This window comes from Mirounga angustirostris, unplaced genomic scaffold (genome assembly GCF_029215605.1).
Source record: "Mirounga angustirostris isolate CCGP_5_RB_7025 unplaced genomic scaffold, mMirAng1.0.hap1 SCAF_11, whole genome shotgun sequence".
Classification (NCBI taxonomy): Eukaryota; Metazoa; Chordata; class Mammalia; order Carnivora; family Phocidae; genus Mirounga; species Mirounga angustirostris.
Window position 1 is genome coordinate 83,838,671 of NW_026991719.1, and position 16,602 is coordinate 83,855,272.

At 45.8% G+C, this 16,602-nt stretch overlaps 2 protein-coding genes across 2 annotated transcripts; one reads left to right on the plus strand and one right to left on the minus strand.

Moving 5' to 3' along the window:
• Window positions 1–3,506: 3,506 nt before the first annotated feature.
• On the minus strand, window positions 3,507–6,259 carry SLC25A53 (solute carrier family 25 member 53). The gene has a single exon (XM_045863035.2). The coding sequence runs from the start codon at window positions 6,232–6,234 to the stop codon at window positions 5,314–5,316; it is 921 nt and encodes a 306-aa protein (XP_045718991.1). The 5' UTR covers window positions 6,235–6,259; the 3' UTR covers window positions 3,507–5,313.
• Window positions 6,260–15,066: 8,807 nt separating this feature from the next.
• ZCCHC18 (zinc finger CCHC-type containing 18) lies at window positions 15,067–16,281 on the plus strand. The gene is given in 1 exon segment (XM_045871151.2): window positions 15,067–16,281. A coding segment is annotated over 1 exon segment (1,215 nt).
• The last annotated feature ends 321 nt before the right edge of the window (window positions 16,282–16,602 follow it).

The window sequence follows — 16,602 nt, forward strand, 5'->3', positions numbered from 1 at the left end:
TTGATTTTTTGTTTGGCCCATTGCTTGTGCAGTAATGTGTTAATATTTACACAATGTGTTAATATTTGCATATTAAATATTTACTTTTTTTAAAAGAAGAAGTCAATCTAAAAAGGCTACATACTGTATGATTTTAACTATGTGACATTCTGGAAAAGGCAAAGCTATGGAAATAGTAAAAAGGTCAGTGGTTGCCAGAAGTTGGTGGAAGTGGGGGGTGAATAGGTGAACCATAGAAGATTTTAGGGATAGTGACACTACTCTGTATGATACTATAATGGTGGGTATATGTCATTATACATTTGTCTAAACCCATAGACTATACAACAGTAAGTGTGAACCCTAAGGTAAACTATGGACTTTGGGTGATAATGATGTATCAATGTAGGATCATCAATCATAACAAATGTACCACTTTTGTGTGGGATGATAATAGGGGAGGCTATGTATGTGTGGGAGCAGGGAGTATATTAGAACTCTCTGTACCTTCCTCTCAAATTTGCTGTGACTCTAAAATTGCTCTAAGAAAGAAACACTTTTTAAAGTAAATTTGTCACAATTTTTTAAAAAGAATTAACATTTACAGCTACCTGCAACAACATGGGTGAATCTCATAAATAATGTGGAATGAAAGAAGATAGTCACAATTCCAAATATATAAATTATATAAAGTTCAAATATCTGTGAAACAAAACTGCATTTAGAGAATCTTATATAGAAGAAAAAACCTATAAAGAAAAGCAGTGATATCACAATAGTCAAGGGTTACCTCCTGGATGGAGAGAGTAATGTCATCATTGGTGGGGAACTGGAAGCAGGAACAGTGAGGGGGTGGGGGTTATCAAATGTTCTATTTCCTGTCTTGGGTGGTCATTACATGGGTGATTATAAATGTTCTTTTAACTGGAAGTTCTCTTCTGAATGCTCCTCTTTTCTTAATGAAATGGAAAGCAAGGTCGCCAACTGGGACTGAGGACAGGTGAGGAAGTGTTGAAGATTTGAGGAAAAGAAAGTGGTATGAAAGAAATAGAGAAGTTGGAGAATATAGGGAAATAGGGTATTTTTTATTTATTCCTTTATGAAAACTTTTTACTTTTTTCGTGATTTATTATGCTGCTTTTTCTCTCATATGGAACATTATTTTATTAGCTTGAATATACTATACTATATGCAGTTGTTCCAAAAATGTAAATTATACTACTATTTAATGTTTAAAAATAAATTTTAAGAACAAAATTAAGTCTTAATAAACCATATAACAATAATAGTAATACATTAGTTATTTCACCTTAGTTATTTCACCTTAGAAAAGCTGATGGTTTATATTTAAGACAAAAATAACAGGGCTCATAGGGGGAATTTTTATTCTTTTTCTTTCAACTTTTCATACTAAGTAACTTTAGCATTAAATTCTACATTTTGTAAGTTTAAACAGACATAGGTATTTATTACCTCCTTATTTTACTAATCTCAAGTCCAAAAGTCATTTTTTAAATGACAGAGAATATAACCACATTAACATCACAAAACTAAATATTGATATTTAAAATTACTAGAAAACTATTACACTCAAACTTTACTCCGAAGACTTAGATGGAAAAAGTTGATAGGTCTACGTAATTTTGCCTAGGTTCTCATATGAAGCAATTTGTAAAAATCTATTATTTAAATTACAACAAGCTTTAGTTGTAAATTCATGTTAATATTATAATTACATAGCTTTAAGTATTAACATACTAATGTAAAACTAAAATTTCTATAAGGGCAAATATAGTAAATTCAAACAATTACCACCAATGTAAATTTAAAATAGGTCATGAATTTTCGTTTTCTAATAGTCTATAGATCTTCCTCAACTTTACATGGGGTGACATCCTGATCAACCCGTCATAAGCTGAAAATATCTTTTGTCAAAATTGCCTCTGATACACCTAACCTACCAAACATCATAGTTTAGTTTAACCTGACTTAAACGTGCATACTTACATTAGCTTACAGCCGGGCAAAAATCATCTAACACAAAGCCTATTTTATAACAAAATATTGAATACCTCATGTAATTTGTTAAATACTGTACAGAAAGTGAAAAACGGAATGGTTGTGTGGGTACAGTTATCAGTGTATTGATTGTTTACCCTCTTGATCGTGGGGCTGACTGGGAGCCTCGGCTCTTTGCTGCTGCCCAGGTCGGGAGACTATCTACCACATATCACTAGCCCCGGCAGATCAACATTCAAAACTCAAAGTGCAGTTTCTACTGAATACCTATTGCTTTCACACCATCGTAAAGTCAAAAAATCCTAAGTTGAGCCACGGTTAACTTGGGGAACATCTATATAGTAACTGTGCCATTGTCATAGAGATAAAACACAGCCTTTGAAAAGTAATTTGAATCTACAAATATTGACTCTAGAAATATTAAGATTGCAATTCTTGGGTAGTTCATGGAAAAAATAGTGTGTGTGTAGCTAGGGAATGAGTGCTCAATAAAGCAAATGGGCTAAAATGTTAACAGTAGGTGAATTTGGGTAAAGGGTATATAGGTGTTCTTTGTACTTGACTTATGCTGGCAACTTTTCTATAAATTTGAAATTATTTCTAAATAAGAAGTTAAAATGGAGAAAGGGACATGGACTGACACAGCGACATAAGTGGAAATCCATAGCATACTTGGAAATAAATGAATGCATCTCTTGGATTAAAAGGTGGGGGAGTATGGTAGTTTATCTCCTTTTCGGCTTAAAAAACGCAGCTATAGGGTCACCTGGGTAGCTCAGCGGTTAAGCGTCTGCCTTTGGCTCAGGTCATGATCTCAGGGTCCTGGAATTGAGATCCACATGAGCTCCCTGCTCAGCGGGGAGTCTGCTTCTCTCTCTCCCTCGGCCCCTCCCCTACTGATGCTTACGCACTCTCTCTCTCAAATAAATAACTATTTTTTAAAAACCCACAGCTATAAGCTATGAATTTTTGTAAATTATTTTCTTCCTTGAAAGAGTTAGCCTTGAAACAGAACTAGCTACTATTCTATTTTACCTTTCCTTGTGCAGGCCCTGTATTCCCTGTCCTTGAATCCACAGAGTACCATCCTACCCCGTCCAAGTCTCCACAAGGATCAGACATGGGAACTCGTCTGCAGCTATTCTGGACCAGCCATTGTCTATTGACCTTGCTGGCAAATGCATTCTGATCTCACATTGCCTACTGCTGTGTCTTTAATTTCTGTGAGGAAATTAAAGTGAGGAATTCTCCCAGCTAGGGTCCATAATTAGGTCATTTTAAATGACAAATTCAGTTAGGTAAAGAGGTGCAAGTGGAGGTCATTATCATTATCATCTACAAGGGGAAAACTGCAACATATGTCATCTTGGAAATCTTCAAAGCTCCAGAGTTGAAATGAATGGGATAGTTATGCAGTGTGTTTCTGTTTGTGAAATTTTACTTCCTATGGCATTGCTCATAGCAAACATGCCATCAATAACACAAAGTCATCGAATGTTCCAGTTGAAAGTCATTTATTATTATTATTAATTACAGCAGCATCATTATCATTAGCATAAAACTAAATCCACTAATAAAAGAAAACAAAACCACACCCCAGAGGCATGTGTCTTGCTGACAGCGAGTCAATAACATTATTTTCATGTACAAGGGACAGCACCCTGAGGATAAAGATCATATCACAGCTTGATAATCAATTCAATAATTCAGCCAACATTATTGAGCACCTAGGCACAATGGGAGATTTTAAAATGCATACAAGAACCCCTGCTTTCAAGGAGTTTTACAGTCTAGTAGGAGGTATTGAAGAACACCAACAAGAACACAGGGTCACATGAACTCAGTGACATAATGGAATCAGTGCCATGTATGCAGTGTTCTTGGAAAGGGGTGTCATTAGAGACTAAGGTCACATTCAGTTGTGGGATATCAAGAGTCTCCATAGAGAAGGTGGCATCTGAGCTAGGCTTTGAGGAACTGGAAGGATTTTGGCAGACTGGCATGTGAGGAAGGGGCACTCCAAGTGGAGAAATAGTGTGGGCCAAAGCAAGGCCACGGGAAAGTTCATGGCATGTTTGGGGAGAGAACAATAGTCCAGTTTAGCTGGTTGTATGGGATCTATGTAAGTGGCAGTGGTGTGATAAAATGCTGTAAGTTATATGGGGGCCATATGTCGAATGGCTCTGAAGGACAGGCTAAGATTTCTGATCTTTTTGTCACAGTCACTATATTTATCCACAGCAATAAAATATGCAATCATTTGTGAAGAGATATGGTCATTTCGCTTCCAGATTTCCTAGGGAAACTCAAGTGGTTTCTAGGCAATGTTATTGCCTTGCTATCAGAAATATCCTGGCAGATAACACCAAGCCATCTAGAGTAAATTTTTCTCATGCAACTAAATCTCTTCCCTCAAAGTCTATTCTTTCCACCCAACCAGTGACAACACTTCTTTTTTTTTTTTTTTAAAGATTTGATTTATTTATTTGACAGAGAGAGAACGAGACACAGTGAGAGCAGGAACACAAGCAGGGGGAGTGGGAGAGGGAGAAGCAGACTTCCCACCAAGCAGGGAGCCCGATACGGGGCTCGATCCCAGGACCCTGGGATCATGACCTGAGCCAAAGGCAGACACTTAATGACTGAGCCACCCAGGCGCCCCATGACAACACTTCTTCCCACTCCTATATCCAGTCCCATCAGTTCCTGTGACATCTGATCAGTTGAGGCAAGTATAATTTAGGGTTTCTAGTCCCAGCTGCCAGCCTGACTGAAACTAGAGCCCACAGCCCTGAGAAGTGAGAGTGGTGGTGGTAGAAATAGTGAACAATATCGTGGAAATGTAGCCATCTGAGAAGTTCTATGGAATCCACATCCTAAGTGTCAAGCTTAGTTCTTTGACACTGGAGTCCCTGGTCCTCCACTAAGTTTGGTCCAAAGGACAACTGGAGGGATCCCAGAACTCACAGTGGCTAACTAAGGTCATCTTTCAACAGTTCCTCTTACTGTCAAGGAACTCCTTAAAGGAATGACATTTCATCAGGGTTACAAGTTTTTTAAGGGCCTCCTTGGTCCGCGGCTGTTGAAACTGTGGACAGACCAGAGTGACTTTCTCTTTCTGACCAAGGAACTCTGTTGGGCTTTGTCTGTGCCCAACAGGCTGGTAGCTGGGAACTTCTCCCATGCATTGGCAGTTCAAAGACACTAAAGAATGGTTGTATCAGGTAACCAAGCCAAAGAAGTAATAAGCTATTTAGACCGACCTGGGAAGGCTTAGGATAACAAAGTTGCCATAGCCACACTTCCTGCAGCTAGTCAGTCTTTCAGCTCTTTCCTGGAATGAGACCTCCTCTGCAGGAAGTCATGGATAGCCGTAGTGAGGCCCCATGTCACGCTGGACCTTAGGATGACAAGGGAGCCTCCCCGGTAGATCAGGAACACCTTTCGGCCCCGAGTGTCCCACAAGTCCTGAGCAGAGGCCCACAGGCTTGGCATGCTCTGCCAGCCAACATGGGACTGCATATTGGCCACCAGCACAATCAGAGGATACAGAACTAGGCAGGTGATCGTTCCATTGACACTGCCAGACACTAAGGCAGGAACCCAATGGGGCAGACCTTGCTCTGCCAAGCCATCCTGGATGGGGTCCTTGAAGGAAAAATACAGAGCACTCCCCAAGCTGTTCCTGAGAAGGACAGGCCAGAAACCACGATAGTAGCCCAGTGACAGCCGCCCCCAAAGCCCATAAGAGTTGAATTCCTTGAGAATGCTGACGGTGCTGGGGAAGCGGGCTTGCTTGCGACCATCCTGGAGTACATTTTGCACCCTTTCAAAGGGGCTCAGTGCCACAGCCTCCACCACACCAGACATGAGCCCTGCAGCCCAGCGGTGTCTCAGGGAGTGTGGCCCAACAGGAGAGAGAGAACACAGCAGGCTATCATAAGTCCCAAACAACAGAGTCCCTTGCAATGTCTTGGAGAGAAGAGGCGGGTATATTCCCCGGTAGAAGTATTGAGGGCCTTCATGCCAAAGCTGTCGCACAGCCTCTGACACCGCCACGGCATGGATCTGTTGCCGGAACACAACCTTATAGATAGGGAAAGTCAGAAAAGTAGACATAAAGTTGGAAACGGCCCCAAGGGCATAGGCCTGGGAGTGCCAGCTCTTCTTTCCTGGAGACTCCGCTCGTGTCCTATGCTGAAGCTCCTTTCCAGGAGAGTGGTTCTGTTCCTCCATGCTGAAGACAACTGGGTACAGATGGAAGAAACTGGCAAGAGTGGAAAAAAAAAAAAAGAGGTTAGACTAGCCCATTAAATTTGTCGGTGGCATTTTCACGGCTTAGTTAGAAACAGAGCCCCCAAGAAACTCAGCCCTAAGGAAAAAAGCAACACTTTGGGCCAGTTTCTGAGAAATAGGCACAGTCTTAAGAAGTCATCAACCTTGAGCGCCTGGGTGGCTCGGTCATTGAAGCAACTGCCTTCAGTTCAGGTCGTGATCCCAGGGTCCTGGGACCAAGTCCCGTGTCGGGCTCCCTGCTCCGCGGGAAGCCTGCTTCTCCCTCTGCCCCCCCTCCCACTCGTTCTCTCAATCTCTCTCTCTCAAATAAATAAATAAAACCTTAAAAAAAATAAAAATTAAAAAAAGAGTTTTAAAAAAAGAAGTCATCAACGTCAAATTAAAACAGAGGCAGTTTTTTTTTTTTTCCTGAACAGTCATCCCTACCATGTGTTACCAACAAATCAAATATTCTAATATTCAAAGAAGGTTTGTGACTGAAGAAAACAAAATTGGGGAAAGGGGGCTCCAAAACCTATTGCACTCAACAGTCACCACATAAAGTTTTGCATTTGCTAAACTGCTAGAATAATAAGTTGCTATTCTCTTTCCAAAGAGCGGCACTATATCATAGAGGCAGAAAGGCAATCAGAAGTTGTATTCGATACTTTCTCTAAAAGCCAGTAGTAAATCTGGGAAGTGAGGAATCTCCCTCACCTCTCTGTCTGCAGATTCCTGCCCGTGTCCCGGCTGTTCCATGGCAATGCACCGCCCCCCTCTTCTCAATTGAGGAACCGAAAGAGTAGCTGTTCCTGGAAGGTCAGCACCAAGGCTCCACACCTAGCAATTTCCAAGCCTATCCTTGTAGTCCTGTAGCTGTATAACAGAGCAGGGATTTTTCAACCTTGACACATGTGACGTCGTCGGCCAGATAATTCTTTGTTGCGGGTGCCAGTCCTGTGTACCATAGAACGTTTAGCAGCATCCTGGCCTCCACTCACTGAATGCCAGTAGCGCCAGCTGGGACCAGCCCAGCTACTATAACCAAAATTACCTACAGACATTGCCATGTGTCCCCTGGGAAGCAAAATCATCCTTGGTTCAGAATCCCTGTGCTAGAGGGAAGATAGAGTACAAGGGCCCCAAACTACTGATCCCACCCCAGAAAGAGCTGGGAGCCCTAGTGGGGATAGAGAGATGAGAGGTAACTGGGGATCCAGGCCACATGAAGGCAATTCGACACATGAAGGCAATTCGGGATCAAGAAGAAATGAATGCTCAGTGTAGATCTGAGAACCTGAGCGAGTTTGTCAGGGAGGAGATAAGGCTGAGAGGACAGAGTGTGCCACAGGAGGAGACAGCGTGTGGAGGCGAGGCAGCATAGAGCTGTAGAGGGAGGGGAGAGGAGAAGACAGGCAGGGGAGGAGAGGACACCTTGACTGGGCAGGGGATTCACATCGAGCCTGGTAGGAATGGCAGACTCTGGAGCTTTCACACACAACCCTGGGCCGTGTGGTCCCGAGGGGAGGGAGGTGTTTGGGGCTCTAATTATGCTAGCAGTCGGCCCCTCAACAGGGACAAAGGGGTGCAGGCTCGGGCCTCGGGCCTCAAGGGAGGGGTAGAAGCCAGGTAATGCGAGAAGCCCACTGAAGCCTTCTCTGGGCTGCCACACCTAGAACCTGCCAAGAAGTGCCTCTCCTTCCAGAATTGCCCCCCTCAGCTCCTCCCTGGCTTCTTGCTCCTGCTCCATCCCTGACCTCCTAATCTGACCTTACAGCCTCCCCCACAAGCCACACACTCTCTCGCAGTGGAGGGAGGTGGAGGCTCAGCCTCCTGTGCTCTGTCAGCACCCCTCCCCTAACCCTAGCTCCCCATGTTTGCCTTAAGCTTCACCTCCTTAACCTCATGGGCAGAAGGAGACTGGGAGGGCCCTTCTGCCTCAGACCCTTTAGCTGAGAACTGGCCAGAGCAAAGGCTCATGAAGCCCACTCTTACATCCCTCTGGGGACACTTCTGGGCCCCTGGTGGCCACCTCCGTCTCTTCAGAGCCAAAAGAGACCCCTCCCCCACCCCCAGGCCACAGGTAGCTCTACTCAGGCCCCCAAAACCACAGGCAACCCCAACATTCCCCAGATCTACTACCAAGGAATTTCTTCCCCCAAATCTTACTTGCACCTAAATAAGGATGGGTAGTGAAGGAAAGGTTTGTCCCCTCTTCTATCTCAAAGTGCAGTAATGTTCCACATCTCCACATTTTCCTGAGTAATCTATAAACATGTATTGACTGACTGCATATGGCAGGCGGACCTAGCAGAAACACCGGGCTAGGATTTGGCAGACTAGCCTTCTGAGTGCCAGTTCCGTTATCAACTTCCTTATGACCTTTAGAAATTCATTGACATCTTGGAGCCTCGTCCATCTCAATTATAAAATGAGCCGAGGGAGTGAAATGCTCTCTAGGCATCCTCATATTGTGCATGTCACTGGGGGCTGACATGGGGGAATTTGGGCCGATATTTGATAGCAGAATCGTGCTTTCCCATCCCCAATTCCATCTGCCATTTTTGCCAATCATTTTCAGGAATTAAAGGCGAACAGTAATTTAGAAACACCTTAGCTTTAATATCTATTCATCATTTTATAAATGTAATTCTTCCTATTTTGTAGGGGAGGAGGAGAATCCACTTTTTTCCCCTTGTATTCTCCTGTTATGATGCCAGACTTGGGGCGGGGGTAGAGATCCAACATTGAATTCTGTCTCTATCCCTTAGTTGTGTGGCCTTAGGCAAGACATTTCTCTCAGTCTCTGTTTCTTTTGTCATGAAGTGGCGACAACAGACCTACCTCCAAAGGTTGTTGCAAAGATTAATAGAATAAAATGAGATAAAGTGGTTAAGCATCCATGCCACAGTGGTCTCAATAAAAAGTATTTTAAAAAAAAAGAGATGCTTCCTGACTTCTCCATCTGTCTCCACAGAGCACATGCTCCTGCAGGACACTCTCAGATCAGCCAGAACTAGATGAAGAGGTACGGCGGAATAAATCCTGTGTTCACATGGGAGGCAGCGAAAACCTTTCTTCTGCGAATACAAAGATGTTCTATAAACAATTCTGGACGGTCTGGCCCCTCGACATGAATTCCAAAGTACAGACCACAGAATGCACCGGGGGTCAGCGTTGAGTAGTTATTACCTAGACTCCATGTTGTGCCTCCCATGTTCATAGCCTAGTAAAGTGAGCCCAGGAGATTCCAGACTGCCCTGGCCCATCTAGTCCAGATGGACAGCCTGTGCGACCACCCCAGGATCCAGCCCCATGTTTATTTGTCCATTCAGGGCCTCCCTCCGCCAGTCTTTGGTCAGCTCACAAACCCATATTGATCGTCTACTAAATCACTTGTGGGTAAATTACTATGAAGCTAGAGGTGAATAGGACTTGGTACCTGCCTTCAAGGGCTTGGGAGTCTAGTGGGAGAGACAGGTCAACAATGAGCTAAACTATACTGGAAAGCAAAATAAAGGGCACACTAATCAAGGTCAGAGCAGAAAGACAGGAGCACTTCATGCTACCTGGGACAGGGAGCAGCCAAGAAATTTCTCTGAGGAGGGGCATCTGATTTGATCCTTAACCAATAGGTAAAGGAGTGAGGGCAGCCATTCTAGGCTGAGGAAGAGGTCTAAGGCACAGAGACCTAAAAGCATAAGTGGTACAACAGCTCTGGGGGCAGGCCGTGGGAAGGAAATACAGCTGTGGCTGGCAGAGGGAGCGGATTTAGAATAAGGGCCATATTTGTTTTCCCCACTGCAACGCGGTATAGCATAAAGAGACAGGCTCTGGAGTCACACAGCCCTGGGTGTGAACTTCACTGTGCCACCTGCTAGCTTTAGGACCTCAGCCAAGTCTCTTCACCTCTCTGAGCCTTGGTATCCTTATCTGTATAATGATCGTCATGAAGCTTGCACAAGATGAAGCATATAAAATTCTTAGCACAGTACGCAGTATATCAATTGCTCCGTAAGTTATATTAGTAGTTTCATTTAAAAAAAAAAAAAAAAAAGAGAGATCCCAGAAATAAAGATTAGATTACAACCACACTTTTTCTAAAGGCGGAAATCAGTCTAATGTTCTGGGTCTTCCGCAAAATTCATTTTAAATTGCTTGTTTGGGAGACAGCAGAGCAAAGTTGTTCATGGGCTTTGGAGTTTGACAGCCCTGAGGAGGCTGGAGTCCCAGTGTCTCCACTTCTAAACTGTGTGCCTTATATACATTACTTAACTTCCCTGAAACTCAGGTTCCCTATCTGCAAAATGGGATAAAGATGCCTAACAGGGCTGCTGAGAAGCTTAAATGAGCTAACAGATGGAAAGTTCCTGGCACAGGGGAGGCAGGCAGCCAAGAGAAGCTATTATTGTTTCAGCTGAAAAGCTTTATCTCCCTAACCTTCAGGCTTTTAAGATTTCTTTGTTGAAATTGGAAAATGTGGTGTCATTAGAGCCGTGAATGAGAACACGCTCCCACACATGAGGCCAAAGATAAGGGATGCTCTGTATCCAAATGGAGCCAGCTTAGCTTAGCAAATCCTCCTCCCAACCTTGCCCAAAGAGATCCTCGCTTTGTTTGAAGGGTCCAATCCAGCCACCTTTACACAATCCATTTCCTTTCACTTTTTTTTTTTTTTTTTTTTTTTTTTTTGGTTGGAGCTCTAGCTCTTTGTCCTATTTGACCCCACCTCCACCAGCGGCAGATCACCTAAGTTGGCAGTGAAGCTAATTTAATCACAGAACAAGAATCTGCTGAGACCCAGGGTCAGATGTCATGGCATTGGGGAGCAGGAGCAGAAGTCTGAAGGAAACCCAAGAGCTACCGCCAGCATCACCCTGACTGTGTGAGGGGAGCCTTCTCTCTACCTCCCATACACCCCAGCCTCCACCACCCCTCCCACACTGTTCCATCCACAAGAGAAAGGCCACTGTCCTCAGAAAAAAAGTCCTCATCCCCAAATCTGAAGTGTTTACTTCAAGGAACTCTAGGTATTGGGTTTGTTTTAGAAAAGAAGGCAGAAAGGAGCATCAGGAGAAGTACCTTGGCAGGTTGAAAACGAACCCAAGAACAGAACCCAAGAACAGTCGAAGGGCGTTAGATTGTTCATTTGCTTCTAAGCATCAGGAGTCCAGAACAAGCCCCACAGGGGGCCTTTTAACCACAATTTACATCAGGAAAGTAAGACCTGCTCTCTAAGAACCAGAAGTCATAGAATATAGAGAAGGTTTCTCAGCTACTGGTTTCACAGCCCATTCAAGCTGGCGGCCCTGCAGGACAGCCCTGCATGCCGTTTCCATGGAGTTGCTCCTTCTCTGGGGCCAGTGATGCCAAATCCAGCAAAGGAGAGGTCCCCTCAAGAGCTCACAGAAGGGCAACCTAGCAACCTGTCCTCAAGCCAGGAAATGAAAGAGCTGTATCAGCAGCTGAGAGCAGGGGATCAGGGGTTAGGTCAAACTGTTTCATTTCTCACACTTCTTCCTGAAGTGCAAGTTGAAAGAGGAAGATGTTACCAAGAAAGATGCTGGGGGAATGATTCTTAAACCATTTCTGGGCCACAGACTTACTTGAAAATCTCCAGAACAAAGGACTCAGAAAAATACAGAGTCCAAATTCTTGGTAAACGATCTGAGAAAGGACCCTAGGTAGGAACCTCTGCTCACTGGAGTTACGTGTCATGACAGATGTGCTGCGGGCAGATACATTGGCAGCAGGCTATTTACTTATGACCCTCAGCATGATGTGGTGTTTCCAGCAGTGATTCATAAACTTCTCTACACCTCAGAATTAACTACAGCACTAGTTAAAAGTGTAAATCACACTCCCCACCCCTAGTCCTAGTAAATCTGAATCCCCCCGAGGTGGAGCTCAGGAATCTGCCTTTCTAACAAGCTCTCCAACATGATTTTGAGGCAGCCAGTCTTGTACCCATACTTTGGTTAATAGCATGGGCTCTGGTGTAAGAGAGATTTGGTCCAGATTTTGGCTTCACCTTGTAATTTCAGGCAAGTCATCTCACCTCTGAGCCTTGTTTCCTTTGAGCTCATAAGCTGTAGAAATGTTTAACTTCTTTTTAAATAAACAGGCAGCTTACTGTAGTATAAAAAACGGTGTAAAATGAGAAAGAAAAGTGGCTTAGCTTCCTTTTCTGTACAGTGGTTCCTGCAAAAGTTACCTACCGCTTTCCCTACTCCCTACTGCCTCCCCCAACCCCTCTCACTCAACACTACCATCAGGCCAAGACTGCTGGTGGGTTTGAGACCACCGACGTAGAAATACTCTGTAGGCAGCTCAGCTGGGCAAATAGCTAGCATTAGAACAACAGGCTTGGATGCAAAATCGGATGCTGAAACTTACTTGTTGTGTGATGCTGGGCAAGACACCTAACCTCTCTGTTTCCCCATCTGTACAATGGAGATTAATAGTCCTTGCTCACTAATTCTATATAGTTCCAAATGGGCCCTCCCATCTCCACTGTGGCTTTTCTCTACTAACCCTCAATCTGAGAGTAAAGCGGAGTGTTTACAAGGGGCGTCCTTTGAAATCGTATATGTCGACTCCGGTGTGAGCTCTTCGCTCTGCCCTTCCTAAACCACACTGCCTGAGTGGTGAAGTGCCCTCTCTATTAAACCGGCACACCGCTGCCTCCGTCACAGGGCTGCTGAGAAGAATAAATGAGATGTCCGTGCAAGCGCATTCGCACGCAGAAAGTGCTCAGTAAATGCTTTCTCCCCTTCCCCCTATACAAACGTGAGGGGCTCTTATTGTTCACTTGATTTCTGTCCCACCTCGTGTTTAACGCATCCGGTCTCAGAGCGCGGAGGGAAGAGAGTCGAGATGGAAGAAGGGGTGAGGGAGAAAGAAAGCGAAGGGGAAGCAGCAAACTCACGGGTAAAATGCAAATCGGCCCGGTCGGTGCGTCCGAGCTGCACTTGACACGGCGCTGGCTCCCGCGCCCGTGTGCCGCAGCCCCCGCCGGCCGGCTCCCCCCTTTTGCTAGCAATGGCCTCGGGCCGGAGGCTGAGAAGGGAGGCCGCCCCCGCGCCCCGCTGATTGGCCGCTCCGTCCCGCTCATCAAGCTCTTTTGTGTCAATGGGCAGAAGCTAACTGAAGCGGCGGCTGCAGGGAGGGCCCGGCCGGTGGGCGGGGGAGGCCGCCGCTGCCGTGGGAACCGTGCTGCCTCGACTTCGCTACCCCTGGCTGGGCGGCTGTGCGGTGCAGCTCCATCCCGCAGCTCCGGTTCGCTCGGCGGCGGAGGAGGCGTCATCCTTTTCCCCTGCAGGGCCGCGGGGACTGGAAGGCGGCAGCCGCAGCTGTCCACGCCGGAGCATCCGCTGCCCACCAGCCGGGCACAGGTAAAAAAAAAAAAAAAAAAAGGCGGGGGGGGGGAGCGCGATTGCCCGGCGCGCAGAGAGGAAGGAGAAGCTCCACCAGTACTGGGCTGGTCCCCACTTGGGGAATCGAGAACTGAGAGGCCGGGGAAGGAGCACTCCCATGGCCCCGCTGCGCTGAGGGAAGAGGTCGGGTTTTGCTGGATGCTGCCAAAGGCGTAGGATTTGCCAGAATTGAAAGGGGGGGGGGAGGCGTTTTTAGGTAGGGGTCATAAGGGACAAGGAGGAGATAATCACAAGCTGTCTGCTTTGAATCCCCTTTGCATTTCCCCATCTCCTCCTGGGGAGGAATATGTGGGTGTGCGTGTCCAACTCTTATTCCGTTTCTCCGTGGCAGACCATCAGCCAACTCCGAACTTGAATTCTGTCTGAGTAGCTGATTGCAGAGCTGGTAGGCCAACAATTTCCCAGGGGACATGTAATGGAAGGGGTCACTTTGACTTGTATTCAGAAGGTGGGAGAGGGAATTTTCTGTCTGAAGATGGGAAATGGAATTTTCCCGGAGGTGAGGGCGGGGAAAGGGAGCGGGATGAGGGATGAGGGATGAGGCTGCTTCTGACCCTTCCCTTCTCTGTCCTGCCCTATGCGACGACGCAGTCTTGACGCCCTGAGGACTGGGATCTGCAAACCCCACTGGACGGAGGTCAGGGCTGCGATCTGCAACCCCCAGTGGACAGAGGTCGACCTACCCTGAAGACGAGCTTTCTCATGGAGGGCACCTGTTGCAGAGGCTGGAAGTGAAATAAAGGCGTGCACTTGTTTCCGAGCTTATGTTTTATAATCCGAGAAATAAGGGGGGGGGGGACTTCAGAAGGGTGTGTGGTTGAGATCTGAAACGTGAGTTTAACAGATATCTTAAAAAAAAATTTTTTTTGAGTATAGTTGACACACAATGACACAGATACTTATTATCATAAATCTGTGAGATTTAGACCATTGCACTCTATTTTGAGAGCCCAACAACAGCTCCACACACACTATTTCACCTAGAATTCAAAGCAACAGTTGCCCTCCCTCCTGGAGGACTGGTCAGAGGGGATGGAAAAGTACCCTGTTAGCAGGAGGACACCCGGTAGCTCGAGAAAGTTTTAATTGCCAGTCTTCTGCAAGGTATTTTTAGGTCAGTGGGCAAATATAAAATGTACTGCGGGGTGTTCATTAAAGTAAAGCGACTGCAGACCACTTCCCTGCAATCTACTACATTATTGACCTTTCCCCCCCCCCCCTTTTTCTTTACAGTCCCTATTGAGATACAAGGAAGGCAGAGCCTGGGAACATTGCTTTGGGGATTCCTCCTACAGATTAGGCTTTTCTAAAAAGCCTGAGCATCTTGTTATATTCAGATAGACAACTGTCGTCCGTCATGGCTAGCATCATTGCACGTGTGGGTAATAGCCGGCGGCAAAACACACCCTTGCCACCTTGGGCCCATTCAATTTTGAGGTCCCTGGGGAGGAGTCTTGGTCCTTTAAGGGTCCACATGGCAGAAAGAAATGTGAAGCTATTCTCCGGGAGAGTGGTGCCAGCCCAAGGGGAAGAAACCTTTGAAAACTGGCTGATCCAAGTCAATGGGGTCCTGCCCAATTGGAATATGTCTGAGGAGGAAAAGCTCAAGCGCTTGATGAAAACCCTTAGGGACCCAGCCCGGGAGGTCATGCGTTTGCTCCAGGCCGCCAACCCCAATCTAAGTGTGGCTGATTTCCTGCGGGCGATGAAACTGGTGTTTGGGGAGTCTGAAAGCAGTGTCACCGCCCATGGTAAATTTTTTAACACTTTGCAGGCACAAGGGGAGAAAGCCTCCCTTTATGTGATCCGTTTAGAAGTGCAGCTCCAGAATGCTATTCAGGCAGGGATCATAGCTCAGAAAGATGCAAACCAGACTCGCCTGCACCAGCTCCTTTTAGGAGCTGAGCTAAATAGGGACCTGCACTTTAGGCTGAAACATCTTCTCAGGATGTATGCAAATGATCAGGAGCATCTTCCTAATTTCTTGGAGTTAATCAAGATGATAAGGGAGGAAGAGGATTGGAATGACACTTTTATGAAATCGAAACGGCCCAAAAGGTCTGAGCTAATCTTGGAGAGGGCAGCAAGCCCTGTAGCATTTCAGGGGCCCCAGCCAATAGCAACCAGCAGTGCCGACTGCAACATGATAGAGGTAGATGATACCCTTGATGACTTAGATGAGGATGTGATCCTGATGGAGTCTCAGGACCCTCTACTTACATCCATCGATGCCCCGCCGCTCAGAGGCAGGGCCAGACCTCTCGATCCAGTACTGGTCACTGATTCCTCCAACAGTTCCTGGGCTCAATCTCCTTCCACCAGTGGGGGTTCTGGGTATAAGAATAAGGGTCCTGGGGATATGCGTAGAGCCAGGAAGTGAAAATACACAATCTTCTGTTCATATTGTGGTGAGGAGGGCCACTCAAAGGAAACCTGTAACAGTGAGAGCAACAAGGCCCAGGTGATTGAGAATCTGATCATCACCCTGCAGGAGCTGACACATACAGAGGAGAGGTCAAAAGAGGTTCCTGGCAAACACAATGACCTCTCTGGGCCTCTAGTAAGGTGCTAGAATGAGCCCTAAGTGAACCCTTAACTGTATTCAGAAGGGAAAAACAGCGGAGGTGGGAGTAGATTTCTATCTGCATTAATTAATCCACAAAGTGGATTTATTGTGGGCAGAAGAGGTCTTGGATATCACCAAAGTGGAGGGGATGGCCTGAACTCTGTCCCTGCTCCCTCCTCTGTCTGCCTAAGGGTCTATTCTGTGTGTGTGTCCGTTTCCTTGATGACTATTCTTTTTATGAAAGGAGTATAACTGTTAAACCTTCACAAAATGAAGGAAAATACAAATTACCCAAAACTCTTCATCCTTATATAAACATTGTCAGTC

Bases quoted from the DNA above. Each gene is read 5' to 3' on its own strand.
- SLC25A53 (XM_045863035.2), bottom strand. From the start codon at position 6,234: ATGGAGGAACAGAACCACTCTCCTGGAAAGGAGCTTCAGCATAGGACA.